At 39.2% G+C, this 17198-nt stretch overlaps 1 protein-coding gene across 6 annotated transcripts in view; it reads left to right on the top strand.

Annotated features, from left to right (window-relative positions):
* Positions 1–17198, top strand: part of MINDY3 (MINDY lysine 48 deubiquitinase 3) — a 70390-nt gene that overhangs the window by 17925 nt on the left and 35267 nt on the right. For 5 of the 6 annotated variants that reach the window (XM_080917572.1, XM_080917574.1, XM_080917573.1 and 2 more), the window contains 4 exons: positions 724–838; positions 3209–3282; positions 4459–4538; positions 14019–14089. In XM_080917572.1, the coding sequence (XP_080773698.1) occupies positions 724–838; positions 3209–3282; positions 4459–4538; positions 14019–14089 (340 nt within the window). The remainder of the gene's footprint in view (positions 1–723; positions 839–3208; positions 3283–4458; positions 4539–14018; positions 14090–17198) is intronic. The other variant, XM_080917577.1, reaches the window with a different exon arrangement.

Genomic DNA, 17198 nt, shown 5'->3' on the forward strand with positions numbered 1-17198 from the left:
ATTCTAAGTTCTAAAGTAACTATCTAAGTACATGTTTCAAAACACTAAGTCAAAAATGTCTTCATCATTATCAGTGAAAAAAATCATTTTATCATGTTTTTCTGTTCTGAATGTAAACCCATTTGTAGTGAGCTAAATACTAGGATTATTTTTCTGCCAAATATGCTTCCTGTAATTCTCATTAAAAGCATCCATATTTCATCAGAACATTTAAAGTTTTTATTATAAAACCAGAGGGAGGCTGCTGTGTTTACAGAGTTAGGTGGCATTTTGAAAGTTAACATTATTTCTTTTAAAAGAAGCCCCAAATGCATCCTGTAGTTTTAGCCCTCAGATGTTGTTTGAAGAGCGTTCATGCTTTAATCATAGTTTCTGATTGTTGAGCACCTCTTTGAAGAGGGCCGATTTTTTTTTTTTTTTTTTTTTTTTTTTTTTTTTTGGTCTAAATAGTTGCATAGACTGAAGAACTGGGGCAGGTAATACACCCAGGAGAGCTGGAGGCTCCCCAGCAGTGCTCAGACTCTTAGGAGACTGCGATGTGTATGCTAGGAGCTGTCAGCCGTAGCTTCTATTTTTTTGTGGCTAAACTATTGTTTTTAGAACTTGAAGATACTTAATAAGAATCTCCTGTTTGTATATAGTAATGAGTAAGAATTTGAAACGTTTTTCCATTTACAAATGGAGTAGTCAGGATATTAATACTTAATTCTTCTTCCCCCCCAGAAAAAGATCATTCAGAACTGTATCAGAATTAAAAGATGCTGTCTTGGACCAGTATTCAATGTGGGGAAACAAATTTGGAGTCTTGCTTTTTCTCTATTCTGTATTACTGACAAAGGTTTGTTTAAGACGATTTACTTTCTTAGCTCAGTGCTGTTTTTCCTGTCTGCTATTAGAACTTGTGTGGCCGGTGTTTGTACATCCAGGGTAAGACTCTTGTGGCTCATAAGGACTTTGTTCCTGCCTCCACTTTTACACTCTCCCTCTGCCCTTACAGACTGCAGAGGTGACTGACCATGTTCTAATCGCAGAATGTTGTCAGTCTTCTTGATTTTGTTTTCCTTGATCTTAGCAGTATCTAGCACTTGACCTTTGAGCCCCTGCAGAGACTCTTTCTGACGCCTCCATTTTCTGGATTTCTTTGTTAATCGTTACGCTAGTTTCTCAGACAGTGTCACTCTCTTTATTTTTTTAAAGCATTTTCTTTCATCATTTTGTTTTCTTCTCTATGTATTTTTTCACTCGTTTTTCTCCTTCTGAAATTTAGAATTCCAGAAGAGTCTTTTCTGGGTCCTGTGTAATTGTTCTTTTCTTCTGTGGGTAGCTATTTCTCTCAGCTCACCTCTCTGCACCTAACTCCAACATGCACACCTCTGGTCCCGTCTTCTTTGCAAATGTCAATTTCAATTGCTTGTTACCTTGCAATCTCACTTGGACTATCTCCTAATTATACCTTGTCTGAAATCAGCTTTTTTTTTTTCCTTTCATTTTTTGAGCATTGACTCTGTATAATAGGTATGTGACATCTTTTTTTTAATAAAGATTTTCTATTTTTTATTATAAAAATGGCATATTAATAATTCTATTATGGCCTTGGTTTGGGGCATTAGTTTTTAAATTTATTTATTACATACAAAAGACATTTTGGAAAAATAGAAGATACAACTTAAGTTTGTTGACAGGACTCAAGAGCAAACTCTGGGTAGTAAAAACGATTTGCTGTATGAAGGGTCTTTATAGCTGAGTAGACTTTTACAAACAGTAGGAGAAGCAAGTCTGAAGAAGAAAGGGATTGGGGTGTAATGCAGGTTTGGGGCCCATAAATATTTCAAGCCTGCAGCACTGGGGAGTATACCTAGGGATAACTGTGAAAGATGATAGCCACACTGTTTATATAAGAGGGCTCTTGTGAATTATGCAAAAAATTCTTAAGGATTCATATCATCAGAATTGGAATACAATATAATGTTTAGTATGGAAAAGACAAGATCTTTTTGTGTGGATAGAAGATGCCTGAATTGAATGAGAGTTTGTGATGAAGAGATTTGGTAAGTGGAAACCTAGAGTCAAGGAAACTGAAGAGGGAGTATTGTAGCAGAAGCCTAAATAAAGCAGGATGGCGGCCATAGAATGGAAGAGAAAAGGGAACAAGCATATGTAGACTCAAGAATAAATAATCAGAGAAATGGGCCAAATACTTGACTGAGGTCAGGCGGTTAGGGTGTCAGTAGTGATCGGGCTGTGGTATTGCACCCCGTGAGCTTTTCTTCACTGTTCATTCTCGACCAGTGTTTATGCTCCCTGTGCCCAGACCTTTGCAGCCATTATGTCAGTTGTTCCCTGGGATACCTTTGAACCCTTGCTCTCTAAAGTTATTCGCCCTTGTGCCACTGACTGTGCCTCTTTTCCAACCGTGAATCTTGACTTTGTCGTAGCCGGCTTTGTTTTGTTCTGAAGGGTGACAAGTCAAGATCAGCTCTCTGTTTTCCCTGTGGTATTTAGACAGTCTTTTAACACTTAGATTGCTGGTTGTCTATTCCACCCTTAGCCGTGGCCTCTAGTAGGACAGTCATGGTTCAAATTAGGTGAGCACTGCTGTGATGTCACTGCCCCACCCTTCCCGTGCTTCTCTCAGTCCCCCATCTGTAAGACTGAAAAGGTATCAGGAGGTTGTGTTTAAGAAATGAGAAACTGCCTGTTCTCATAGCCGATACTTTATTTTGTTACTGTATATTTGAATTACCAGTTCAGGGGAGAAAGCATGGTCCTATGTGAACTTCCCACCTTCTTCTATTCTACCTCTGTGGATTTAACTGTGTATCTCTATCTAAACTCAAGTCTATGACTTTATTATAAAGTTTTTTTAATAATCTAAAGTAAATTTAGATTCTCAGTGAGCATATTATATTTTAATTTAGTTAAGCCTGAAGTTAAATGAATACTAACTGTTTTATTAGGTGAGTTCTTCTTCCCTCTTGAAAATTGTTATTTCTGTCCCTTAACCAACATTAGACATACTACCTCTGAGTCTCTTAGTGTCTGTTCTTCATGGAGGCCATGAGAGGGAATGGAAAGTCACCTTCAGGGTGCTGCTTCTTACCATCTCAAATACAAGTCTGGGTAACTGGGATAGTATTCTATTAACATGATAGTCCAAACTGGTCATATTTTATATTAAATGAAGTCAATAAAATCTTGGTTTCTTTAGGGCATTGAAAACATAAAGAATTCCATTGAAGATGCAAATGAGCCTTTGATAGACCCTGTGTACGGGCATGGAAGGTAATGGCTACAGTCTGCTGTCTCTTGTTAAAGCTAGGCCTTAGGAGTGGGAGATGCTCTGATGATGGTATCCCTAGCAACTGTCCACAGCCTTTACTAATCCTGTGCCATGTGCATTGCGCTGCTTTAGTCAGCGTTTGCTGCGAGGCCAGTGCCAACATCCAGGTTCAGGCTGTTTACACATGACTCTTATGATGACAAGTATCTTGGTTATATTGCTAGTGGCAACATATTTTAATAAAATGTTTTTTATACCCATTTATGGCCTTTTGGAAAAATCTAAATTTACCCACACTAACTTAGAAGTAAATATTTTCTTACCTATCTGGGTTAGTTTCTTCTTGAGTTGAAACAATTCTAGTTTTTTTCTTTTTTTTTACCCAGATCAATAGAATAGTGAAAATTAATCTATTCTTGCACAAGTCCTTCCTTTTACATGTGTGTACCTTAGCTGTTAAGGTTTGCCTATCTTCTCTCAAAGACTGCATGTGAGGTATAATTGTAATGGTCGTCATCTGTTGCAAAGAGGAGTGTCTTTGGTGAGGGGTGAGAATTGCATGTGTAAGGATACATATTTTAAATGTGGTGAAGGATTATGCTGATTTATTAAAGTGGCTTTTCTAGATTCTTCTCCAAGACCCATGACTAACTAGCCAGGTAGTGAGGTTTCCAGTGCTGGTTGGTTCTTCAGTACCAAGTCCTAAGACTGTTATGCTCATGCAAGTAATTTGTAGACTGAGAAGTTTATATTTATTCAAGAGTATGCATGGGTGTATGTGTGTGTGTGTGTGTGTGTATGTATGCATATGTCTATATGAAAATGTGTACAACAAAGAAAAAGAGGCAATTAATTTAAGAGCAAAGGGGTACATGGGAAAGACTGAAGAGAGGAAAAGGAAGAAGAAAAATAATATAATTACAAATTCAAAAATGATTACATATAAAAATGTAATACTAAATGGAATGAATTTTTATTCATTTAACTATGGCATCTGAAAGCTCCTAGGTTTCTGAGGTCCAGTGGATATGGACGCCCTCACTGAGGCCGGGCATGGAAAAGGGAAGCCAAGGGTCTGCACAGTTTGTGTTTTAACATAACTTAATGTAAAAAGTCAGGACTTACTTGAAGAACTAGCTTTGTGCCTATTTTAACTGATATTTAATTTTTATTGGTAGCCAAAGCTTAATTAACCTCCTACTGACGGGGCATGCAGTGTCTAACGTATGGGATGGTGACAGAGAGTGCTCAGGAATGCGTAAGTATCTTCTCTGCTGTTTGTAAATGATTAATAATTTAGTGAAACATGAAAGATTTATCTTTATTTAATGGCTCTACATTATGTGGTTGCTAAGGTAAGTGTTTTCTATTACAAGGACCCATTATGGTTTCTAAGATGCTGTAACATTAAGTGCAGGTTTTTGGAAGCCATCTTGGGTCTCAAATCTATGAGCTTAGTCAGGCATGGGTTTTGGTTTTCTCTGGTTTGTTGCTGGGACTGTGGAGCTAACTTTAGAGATGGTAACCTTAGTGGGTGTAAGATATGGGTAGTACTGCGTGCAGTACTGCGTGCAGTGCTGGAAGTTATGGGAAATTATAAAGTAAGTGAATTACTTGTTCTGACAAGATCCTGGCTCTTCTTATTACTTCTCATCTACAGTTCACATGCTGGGCAGATGTAATGTCTTCTGAGGCCTTACATCTACTCACCTTCAGTCAGCGTCACAGTGTCTGTGTGTTGTCACTAACATCAGGTGAAGCACACTGGCCAGGACATTCGCTTAAACAGCTGATGTGCAGCTCTGAATGAAATCCTCTCCTTTGTTACTGGGCAACCTAAATTCATTGGTTTAGTCACGTACCGTTTATGGAGTAAGTGCAATAAGGCTCTTACTGAAATGTCTATCATAGGATAGGAAGCTTCATAGTATCTGTTCATAGACAAACGCTACCAAATAACGGAGGATATATTATGTTTGAGAAAATGTTACTAATATTACTTTTCATTCCCAAATAAATGATTCTCAACCTTTAGTTTGAATTTTCCCCAGATTTAAAAAATCTGTATAGCTAATTCACAGAAAGAATCCAATATTAGGAGATTTTTGAGTTGAAATTACAGAACTCCAGAATTTACAGAACACAATACAACCTTCCACTGTGTCATTTGGAAACTAAAGCCTGACTCCCTACACTAGAGTCAGCGTGATCGACTTAGCAAGAGCCTGGCTTTGCTGACTGCATAGATAGAGAGGTCCCCACAGCAAGCTGTCTTGTTCTGATCCCTGTTCAAGCACATCCTAAGGACTTACCATTCTGATGTACGTGCAAAAGCTTGTGTCCACTAGCTAGTACTAATCTCTTGTGTAATGTGAAGAGCCTTTGATTTCGCCCTGCTCCCCTTCTTCCTCCTCCCAAAGCTTTCTGGTGTCTGAGGAATGTGCTGTAACGTCACATAACTAGAGAAGAAACTGTAGCTTAAACTCACTGTTCCACCTGGCCTCTAACACCGCTACTTCCTGCTGCGTGCTGTGCCCACAACTGTTCAGTCTTGTTCCTTTCTAAGTTATCGAGGTCCTGTGCACTCTGCAGTCTCTCTCCTATGATAAGCCCAGATGGCCGGCACTCCTGACCTAGGTGCATAGGCTCTTACCACTTTGGGGTCCTACCTCAGTTACAGCATTTGTCACACTTCTATAAGCCTTGGTTCCTGGTATATGCAAATTTGTTCATTTCTGATTCTTGAAGTGCTGCCATTTTCCTATGGATAGTTTAAAGTGCAGTTTAAGGGTTAAAACTAAATAATAGCTAGAAGATAGAGTTATCTTAAGGGAATTGCCTGAGTGTATCTGATAATTCCCTTCTGTCTTTGGAATGTTGACTGGAACTTAATTGTGTGTCCAGAAGTTTAAGCATAAAATAAAATCCATACTTTTTTTTTTTTCAGCGTTTGTGGTACATATTTCTGGTAGAGACAAGATGATAGGAAATGTGGAACATAAATGACAAACTATATAGTAGTTTTCAAACAATGAGGCAAGTTATTTCTTTTGCCTTAATTTCCTTTTATTTGGAAGTAATGCCTTCTTCAAATGGCTATTCTAAATACTAAGAGTTCTGTAATGAGTGCAAGGGCTCATAGGAACAGCTCAGTTATCTGTCAAATGCACATAGATGATCTGATGTGTGGTGAATTAAGACATGTTGAAATAAGAACCATAGACATGCTGATGAAGAAGGAAGCTTTCTCACGCTGTGTTTATGTTGGCATAAATAGTCACAGGAATTTTAATATGGACAGATAGTATATGCAAAAGGGCTTTGGGGGAAACATACACATTATATGTTGAGAAGAGACAGACAGATTGGATGGAGTACTGTACAGTATTTTGAGATGTTAAAACCATGACTTTTCAGACCCCAGCTGAGCACAGTTAACTTTAGAAGTTGTAGGTATTGGAACATGGCCATTAGCCTTCCGACTTGTAGGGGATTCTGCTGTGTGCGCGCTGAAGAGCAGTACCTGTGTGGTGAGCACAGGTAAAGGAAAACACTGTGGCAGCATGGGCTCGGATGGGAGCATGCAGGCTGCTCGGTGCTGAACCAGTGGGAGGGAGGACACTGTCAGCATGTAGCCTTGTTAGAGAGGAATCACACAGCATAGACAGTGACAGGCAGCAACACAAGAGGGAAAGAAAATGGCCTATTTCCTTCCCATAAGCAACGTACTTTGGATAGGTTTTTAACCTCAGTATGGTTAAGAACCGAAGACTTGGGTGGTTATTAATTTGCCCAAGGTGAAACAACAGAAAGTAAACTACCAGGACTTCTGACCATGGCAACACCTCTGCTTATTCTGTGTAGAACATCTTCTGTGGTAGAGTTGACAGGAGGTAGAACTTGTAGGACTTTTTATATTAAAGATGAAGGTGAAGTGAAGATAATTAGAAGGATATTAAACTGCTTTAATACTGTACTAACACATAAAGTATGGGAAAGCCCTTAAATCTGAGTATATTTTGACAATATGCTTTTAACCCTTCCAATATACTGCCACCGTGGACTACATTTCCGTGCTAGACATCCTGAAAGGTAGATGTTACCCACATGGAAAGAAGTTAATCCAAAGGTCCTTGTCCACAGTATAGAGTTGAGAAGTGAGCTGTGTAATGTATCTCGTTCTAGGAGAATGGCGGTTTAGACAGAGTAATTCTTTAATAAGATAATCGAGATACAAACCACCTTTTAAGGGAGTTGCCCTTCAGCATTGCAGGCAAGGAGTTTGCTGGTGTGCTTATAGAGGTGAGGCCTTTGATGGGCTTCATAGTTCTTGCTTTAATGATTGTGAGTTGCCTCAGCTGTACACAAGGGAAAGTAGCCAGTCTTATAGGAGCAGCAGGAAACAGGAACCTGAGTGTGAAATAGCCTTGGCAGTAGATGTGCCTTTGAAGGGAGAAAAAGCAGCAGGTTCTGTCCAACCAAGGACATTCACGCCATGGAAGTTTACTGGTGGTTTGAATGAATGCAGTAAATGTGCAGAAGTAAAGGAGAGATGGGCATCCACTGCTTGCTCTAAGGAACACAGCTTCCATGAGCTTTGATGAGAAGAGGTCAGGGGTCTAGAGCAGATTCCACATGTAAGGGCTTTGTTGCTGTGTGTCTGATTTGTTTAACTAGCAACAATCTCCCCAATGGTAGCGGAGGATTTTAGGTGTGACCTGGGAATGTTCAGTGGAGGATGGACAAAGACATTTTTACCTTTATTTATTAAGGTTACTTGTTTGAACTGTCATGTGTGTCTTTTGCCTCAAGCATGTTACCTTGGTAAGCATGTGGTTTCCAGTTTGACAACTGTAAGACAAACCTGTAAGAAACACTGTGTGTGAGGCAGTCATAGTCAGCGTTCCTGCAGGACTGGCTTTCTAAACTAGAGGTGTTGTAAGGATTTAGTCACATGTTGACTTTTTCCTTTGTACTATGCATGCCACCCAGTCAAAATGTAGAATAAGTAAAAACTGAAATACCTGTCTAACTTTATAAAGATATCCTGGTCTCAGCTCACATACTTTCGTCCACTCCACTGACAGCTCATACAAATAGAGTTATATGGTGTCTGGTGTTTGTGGCAGATTTCTTTCACTTTGACAGTGTTTCCCTATACCAGTGCTTTCCTTATATCGATGAGCAAGCAATCTTGAAGTGGATAATGAGCCACGCATACTTACTCATCACCAATTGCTGGACATTTGAAATGGCTACCTGATTGTTCGGAATAATGCTGCCAGGGACATCCATGTGCAAGTTTCTGTGAGGGCACGTGTTTTTAATCTTCCTTTGCTATGTACCTAGAAATTGAAATTCTGGATAGTACATTAACTCAGAAGATTTACTGTTTTGAGGACTATCTGTTTAACAATTAATGGCAACTTTGTCTCTAAAATGTGCCTTACAACTAATAAAGTATAACATATCTTTCTGAGTGGAGACTTCTGTTTTTTCTGTATCCTGGTTGATTGAACATTGTCCATGAACATTGTTCATTTTTAAAATGTGGTCAGATTTTGACAAGAGATCACACATTTTAATTGACATTTGTTCTGCTTCCTGCTGAACCTGAGCTCAAACCTGGTTGATGTGTAATTGTGTAGCTGTGCTGCCCTCTGGGAACTGCGTCCGCTCACCATCTGCCGTGGTAGGGACGGGTGGTTTACCGCAGTTTCTGAGGCTGTGGAAGTCCTTTAGTTCCTTGTAGTGCACGAATCTCTCCCAACCTTTTCTTAAGTAAATTTTGTTTAGTGATATCTTTTCTTCCCAAGGGTTTCACATCTGTAATATTGAACCATCTGATACTTTATGTTTCAGTTAGGATTTGGTTGCTCTTCCCCCATATCAATTCTCTGGATAAAACTAATATTTTCTATCTTCAAATGTTTTTACTTTCTTGTGTCTTCTCCATTCATCATTTTTATATGTTTATTTGATGGTTAAATATAAGCAATAGTTAATGATTATTAACTTAAAGATAAATTAAAAATATGGAAATGTAAACTCTAATGAATATTATCATTTCTATAATTAAATAATATTTTCAATTATGATTTAACAGGATTAATAGATCAGAAGTGCTGCTATCCTGAAATTGTGTTTCTTTCAGCAACATGTTTTATTAGCTAGAGCCATATTGCTAGATAAAGTTAGATATCCTAGTTAAGTCACATTTGAGATAATCATTTTATAGTATGAAAATGCATATATGTTTAACCTGAATAGGATTGTATATTTCAGTGTTCAGAATATAACTCTAAATGATGTGCTGGTTAGTTTTTATTGTCTGCTTAACACAACCTAGAATCACCAAGGAAGAGACAACTTCGATTAATTAAGGAACAGTCCAAATCAGGTTGGCTTGTGTGACGTTTAAATGAGAATGTCCCACAGGCTCAGAAATTTGCCTGTGTAACTACTAGTTGGTGAACTGTTAGAGAGGGAGTAGAAGGATTAGGAGGTGTGGCCTTGTTGGAGTTGCTGTGGCCTTGGAGGAAATGTGTCACTGAGGGTGGGCTTTGAGGTTTCTTTCTACAGTCCAAAGCAGGCTAAGGTTCAGTGTCTGTCTCTGTCTCTGTCTGTCTGTCTGTCTGTCTCTCCCTCCCTCCCTCCCTACCTCCCCTTCCTCCTTCTCTCCTCCCTCTGCCTCTTAATCAGGACACTCTCAGCTACTGCTCCAGCACTATGCCTGCCTGCTTCCTGCTGTAATCATGTACTAACCCTATAAAACTATAGGCAAGCCTTCAATGAAACCCTTTCCTTTGCAAGACTTGCCTTGGTTGTGGTGTCTTCACGGTGATAGAACAGTGACCAAAGCATCCTGTGGCTGTGGCTGTGGCTGGGGCTGGGGCTGTGGCTGTGGCTGTGACAGACTGATGATTGGTGTGGACTGCACCATCCCTTGACAGGAGGGCGTGGACTCTGTATAAGAAAGGTAGCCAGCCATGTGCCTGGGTATGTTCTGCCTCGTAAGGCATCAAGCAGCTTTCTCCTGCGGTTTCTGCTTGAGGTCCCACCTGTCTTCACAGAGTAATAGATTGTGACCTGGAAATATAAATCAAACAGCCCCCTGTTCTCCCCTGTATCACTTTACCTGAATGCCTTAGCACTCTAACATAAATGCAGACTACAGTCACGGGCATTAAGATCCTGTGTAACCTTACCCCAGCTCACTTTTCCACAACTCATAGAGCCATGCTTGAACAAAATACTGCAGTGCACTGTGTTTCTGTCTCTGTGGCTGAGGGCCCATGTGCCTTTCCTACCTCTGCTTGTCTGGTCCTTCTGCGCTCACTTCACATGTCACCGATTGAAGGAGACTTTCCGATTCTCACTGTGAAAGTGGCCGTGACCTCGGGTCTGAGCGTGACCTCGGGTCTGAGCGTTTTACTTTCCCTCGGCTATCCACTCCGCCTGGTCCTCTGCTGCCCAGACCAAACTGTCCTCTTCACCTCTGGGTTGTTTTTTTGTTATTTGATCTTTCTTTCTTATTTTAACAGTGCTTGACACTCAGGGTGTGTTTGCTACAGGTAGGGTGATTATTTGGTTTCTAAAATTGCATCAAATTAAAAAAATCTATCAGGACTCCTATAAACTCCTCAGCCATGGTGAGAGGCGACAATTGGTAGTACAGAAAATAACAACCTAAGTACAAGGAGACTCAGGTAGTGATCCCCAAAAGGGGAGCTAATGGGAGGGTAAAATACTTAAGTATTGTCATCTCTCAGAATATGTATATGAGGCATAACATTTTCAAATGTCTACAGTAGTCCATTTAAAATACCATGCTGCTAAATTCAGGAAATTGGGCCTCCTCCATCTATCTTGGTGATGAAGTGATGAAGTATTCAGATCTGGTCAAGAATCACATGCTTAGGTATCTGGTTTAGATGATATTTTTTTTTCCCTCTTGGTTTTTTGAGAAAGATGTGTGTGTGTGTGTGTGTGTGTGTGTGTGTGTGTGTGTGTGTGTGTGTTAATTAGCTTAATTTAGCCAATCTATAATGAATACATATTTCAGGACGTGTCACATACTATATACAACTTTTATTTTGAATTATAAAGTTGGATATTACCTTTTGGCCCAAAAGTAGTTTTCTTTGCCATCAAGCTAAATAGCAGTTTTGAAAAATCAGGAGTTGAGACGATCTTCATCTCTCTGTTATGAGATAACATAGGCAATGGCCAATTTCCTGTAAGCAAAAAGTGAAGACTGAGACTTTTAAAGATAATCCAATGCAAGGAAGTTCTGTAAATGGTATGAAAATTCTGTTTCACAACTTTGTATACAAATTATTAGATTTAGTTGACTGATCTAAGATGATAGTAATACTATGTTTATATTCTGCATTTTGAAATATTATCTTCCAATGCTAGTCATAGTAGTATTCTCCATATGGAAGGTAGAGGCAGAAGGTCAGGAGTTCAAGGCCCATCCTCAGCTTTATAGTCCACTGGGGCAGCTCGGAGTATGTGAGATATTTTCTCAAAGAGTCAGGAGGGAAAAAAAGAAAGAAACCTGATACCTGAGCATGTGATTCTTGACCAGATCTAAATACTTTATCACCAAGAAAGATGGACGCCTAATTTTCTGTATTTAGTAGTATAATAATTTTAAATGAACCATTATAGACATTGACTAAATCCAAGGAAACAGATGATGTAGTATCTAATTGTAACACTAGGTGGTAGTAATTGATTTTAGAAGTAAAATTGTAGAACCTAGTTCTCAACATAATGTTCTTTTCTTTGAACAGGAAGATTTTGCTACTGTTTGCATTTTAGAAGAAAGGAAACAGGCTGTTTGCTAACCATAGAATACCACTTCTGTCCTGTCTGCTGCCTGCTGTATTCCTATCCTCTACTTGCTGCAACCTAAAGACTAAAATATTTCATTTATACTATTAATATTCCTAAAGTTTATTGGCCACTCCAAAGAGATTTTACTTGTAGATAGTAGATATACTTGTGATAGTACTATTTTCCATATTTGAAATTGTACCTGAGAAAAGCTTATTAATCTATGTTTATTGTCCTACTTAGCTTTAAGTGATAGTCTATGAAAAGCCTTTATTACCACACAAGGTCTGTCTGTCTGTGAGTAGCGTCTTATCCAGAATCTTCTGTGCTTCAGGTGTTGTGGCTTACTACTTCCTTGACCTTACATGGAGGCGTTTAGCTGTCTGCTAAATTCCATTAGTGTTCAGCCAGGCTTGCCCAGCCTCTGCCTCTGAGCTCTACTGCCAGTTGCTTATGTCCACTTAGGAGTCCCAAAAGGAGCTCAACCACAGTTTGTATAGAAGTAAGGTCATGCTCAGTCTTCACACAGATCCACAACATGTTTTTTGAATTCTTCCTTTCAGTTAATCACTGTCTATCAGGTTCACCATGTTTATATGTTTAAGGAGCTGAGTGTGGTGTCACACACCCATAGTTCAGGTACAGAGGAGCCTAAGGTGGAAGCCGAGGGTTTGGGGCTGTCCAGGAAGCTCTGGCAGATTTTTATTTTTTACCTGAGTATATTAATTTTTGTTCTTCTCATCTTTTGGTTTAAATTTTTCTTTTTTTCCCCCTGGCCTTAAAATGTTTACATATGCCATCTGATTAAATTCAGATGTTGCCATTCTTCTAAGATTGCCCTGACATAGAAATATGTTCTGACACACTCTACTCTGTGTGTGTGTGTGTGTGTGTGTGTGTGTGTGTGTGTGTGTGTGTGTACGTGTGTACATGTAGAGATCTTGCAGCACTTGCATCTTTTCCCTTTGCCCTCAGTAATGCTCTTGTCTTTATAAGGCAGAAACTATTTCTTAGTCATCCCTGTTCTGTAGCCTTAAGCACACTGCCGGGTTTCACATGGAATAGAAGGGAATAGCTTGAAGTTTCTATGTTTTGCCAGACAGTGGTGGTGCACACCTTTAGTCCCAGCACTTGCAGGTGAATCTCTGAGTCTGAGGCCAGACAAGAACAGCCAGGACTACACAGAAAACCCGTGTGCTGAAAAACAGATACACGAGAGAGAGGGGGTGTCGAGAAAGGAATGCCCATGTTTTAAGTACTTTGTAGCTATGGGCACTGTTATCTCATAATAAATACTAATACTTAGGACTTAACATGCTCATTTTTTTTTTCACAAAATCAGAGTCAGTCAAGTTAGAATTTGTATGGGTTACTGAGAGATTTTAACTAAAAAGTTAATATTAAACAATTTCATAAATAGTTTTAATGTACATTTGAACCATTAAATTTACTTAGTATAAAGCTATCTGATATCATTTTATAATAGTGTTAACGTGATTATTTGATATAGTATAATTTAATTATTTTTTTTTATTTATTGCACCCTAACCACAGTTTCCTCCCCTTCCCTACCCTGTCAGTGTCTTTCCCCCAACTCTCCTCTAACTCCTCTCTCTCAGAATCCACCCTCCCTTTCCACCTTCTCTCAGAAAAGAGCAGCCCTCCCAGGGACATCAAACACAGCATAACAAGCTACGATAAGACCACGCACATACTGTCACTGATTTGACATCTTAGTAAATATGTGCAGAGGATTAAAGATAGTTTTAGGTGAAAGAAAACATTTTGGCATGGTTTGAATAAAAATATATTTATGTACATATATATGCACACACGCTATTCAGACTACTTATACTAATGCAGTGTTATATTTGGTTTTGTTTATTTTTTGCAGAACTTCTCGGTATCCATGAACAAGCAACTGTAGGATTCTTAACACTAATGGAAGCTTTACGCTATTGTAAGGTAATCTGTCTTGAAGGGTTTGAGTATGCCCATGCTGTGGACAGTGTGTTCACTCTTATGGTCATGAACTTCAACTCCTGGCTGTCACCCCTCACCACTGTCTTATTTCCTTGCTGAACTCCCAACCCAAACTGAGTGCTAAGAAGTGAAGGTGGTTAGTCATTCTTATCTTCCTGTGAAGGGAGTGGGTGACAGAGCGAAGAACTAATAATCTATAGTGTGGAAATATATGGGTCACTACAAATATGCTTTTATGCTACTTCACCTTGAATCTTCACTGCTAAAATTGAGGAGCCAACCTGTACACTCCTCAATAACCATTAAATACTGCAATATTTTAAGTGAGGCTCACATTGGTTTCCTCACTTAAAAGATGCCATATTCTTAGACAAAGGATGATGTAGATTTGTGGCTTTTTTCCAATTTTAAAATGTTTATATCATACAGTAGTTCTGATGGCAGTGACAATTTTTAGTAACATTAACAAGTGTCTTAGCTGGGTGATGTGGTACACAACTTTCATCCCAGCAGAGGCAAGTAGATCGCTTGAGTTCAAGGCCAGCCTGGTTTGTGGAGTGAGTTCCAGGACAACCTGAGCTGCATAGAGAAACCCTGTCTCGAAACCTCTCGCCTACACAACCCCCCAAAAAACAGACCAAAACAACAACTAGGTATTTTCTCCTCTTTCTGTGTGCGGGTGGGGGAGGGAGGCACATGTACATACACACACATTACTGTTTCTGTTACTGTTTGTCAGACATCATTCCTCCTTCATGACAACACATAAACAGATGTAAGAACAATGCAGGAGACTGTACACAATAGTAATGTCTTCATGTTCAGTCATTTTTAATTATATAAATTAATGCTATTCTACGACAGCCTGGGGATCAGAGATTTAAACTGTTTCCTATCTCCAGTACATACACGTGCTCATGTATCCTGGCTCACACACACACACACACACACACACACACACATACACACACACACACAGAGGCACACACAATTTACATGTCACCAAGTTATAGAGATTTAAGGGTTTTTTGTTGTTGTTGCTCTGATAAACTAACCTGAGCAAAGAAACTAAAAGGAAAGGATTTATCTTACTTATAGCTCCAGAGGGTTAGAGTCCATCATGTTAGCAACTGCACAGCATGGTGGGAGGAAGAGGAAGCAGAGATAGTGAGAACAGAAAGTGGGCCAAGGCTATAGCCTCTAAACCTGGCTTCCGGTGATCTTTCAGCAGCGCTCTTCCTCCTAAGGTTCAGTAATCGCCCAAACAGCACCACTGACTGGAGGCAAAGGAGAACATTCCTTCCTCATTTAAACCCATAGCCATGTTGTGTATAATCTTCATCTGGATCCTGTCATCATGGTCAGTGTTGTTCCCTCCATTGCTCTGTTCCAACCACACTGGTGGCCATTTCCCAGAGTCCCAGCTCTTTAAGTAAATGTCCCAACTTTTCCCTTGGATTGATTTTGAGTTATGTCAGAAGAAGCATTTCCTGACATTCTGTCATAGAGTTATTTGTGAGCCTAGCCTTTGAGGGCTGAGCCATCTCCAGCCTGCCCCAGTAACTCTTTCATATCATTTGAGGAATGACTACTCTATGGTGACTCTTCACTTCGTTTTTTTTAATCTTGAATTTGTTTTCTCTTCTCTTCCCCAATGGTAATAGACTTTTACAGGATTATTTAATGCCCCAATGCAAGGTTGCTTATCAATGAGTGATAAAGAGAGCTGACAATCAAGCCACCAATAGCTTTCACTTGGGGACTGGGTGACAGCAAATTGGAGCTGCAGGCACAAATTGTACATGGCAAGAGGGGCGGAGTCAGCCTGGCTCCCTCGGCTGTGCTAATTTGAATAAATCCAGTGGACTCTGTGCCATAAGGCTGTAACTATTTGTCTGGTACCTGACCTGTGGGCATAGATGATCTGAAATATAAGGAGTATGAGGAGAATGAATAAGTATAAATTTAATCAGCTATCCTTAAAGGAGACTGACTAGTTTCTAAAATGCTATATGTAAGTTCATCAGTATGCAAGTTTCCAGTCAACAGGTACATTTCACCAGATAATTAGGGGAATGGCACAAAGGAAATGAATTATGTTTCAATAAATGTTATAAATCTAAAAATTTCTCTATTCTTTGATAGTGGAACAGATTGCTTTCTAATAATGAAATTATTATTTAATCTATTTTGAGCATATGTATTTAAGAACACAAATGAAGCAATACCTATTTATAACCTTCCTACACACACACACACACACACACACACACACACACACACACACACACACACACATACACGAAAGAAAGGGAGAGGGAGATAGAGACTCACACACCACTAGAGAATGATGCTTTTGCAGTGTATTTAAAAATAAGAATACATAAATTATACATTATAAAGATCACCATTTTGGATGTGTATAGTTCCATGGATGTTGCTATAATCATAAGGCTGTGCAACCATCGTCCTTATCTAATTCTGGAAGGTTTTCCTCACCCCCACCCCACCCCCAGCACCGCTCTCCCCAGAGACTCTAAGTTTAACTCTAAACTCTAGCCTTGCAGCCATTTCCTTCTTCCTCATCACAGTTCAACTTTCTGGCTTCATGGGTTCCTTCGCCTGTGTGTTAGTACTTCATTTCTTTGTTGGAAACCGCTCTTGTTTATAGTGCATCAATTTGTTTCTGTCCATTAACTGATGGACATTTCAAATTATGCATTTAAAAATAACTTCATATTATGAAACTCTAACTTCTGTCATGAAGAATGAAGTAACAGGAGTCTTCTCTATTCTTAATGGTTCATATTTAAGACTTCAGAGTGGAAATTTTCAATTTTCACTGTTATAAACACTGCTCTGGGAACATCTGTCTGCATATTGTTTTGTAGGCATATGTCTTTACATTACGGTGTACTCAGGATTACAGTGCCTGGCCACACAGTAATTCTGGCCAACTATAAGAGAGCTGTCATTTTGATTTCCAAAATAAGGACATTGTTGTGTACTTTGGTACACATTTTACTATAAAATGCACTATTAGTTCAGCATTTATTTATGCTTTGTCCCTGCTATAAAGTTTTGCATCCCT

This window comes from Micromys minutus (genome assembly GCF_963924665.1).
Source record: "Micromys minutus genome assembly, chromosome: 6".
Classification (NCBI taxonomy): Eukaryota; Metazoa; Chordata; class Mammalia; order Rodentia; family Muridae; genus Micromys; species Micromys minutus.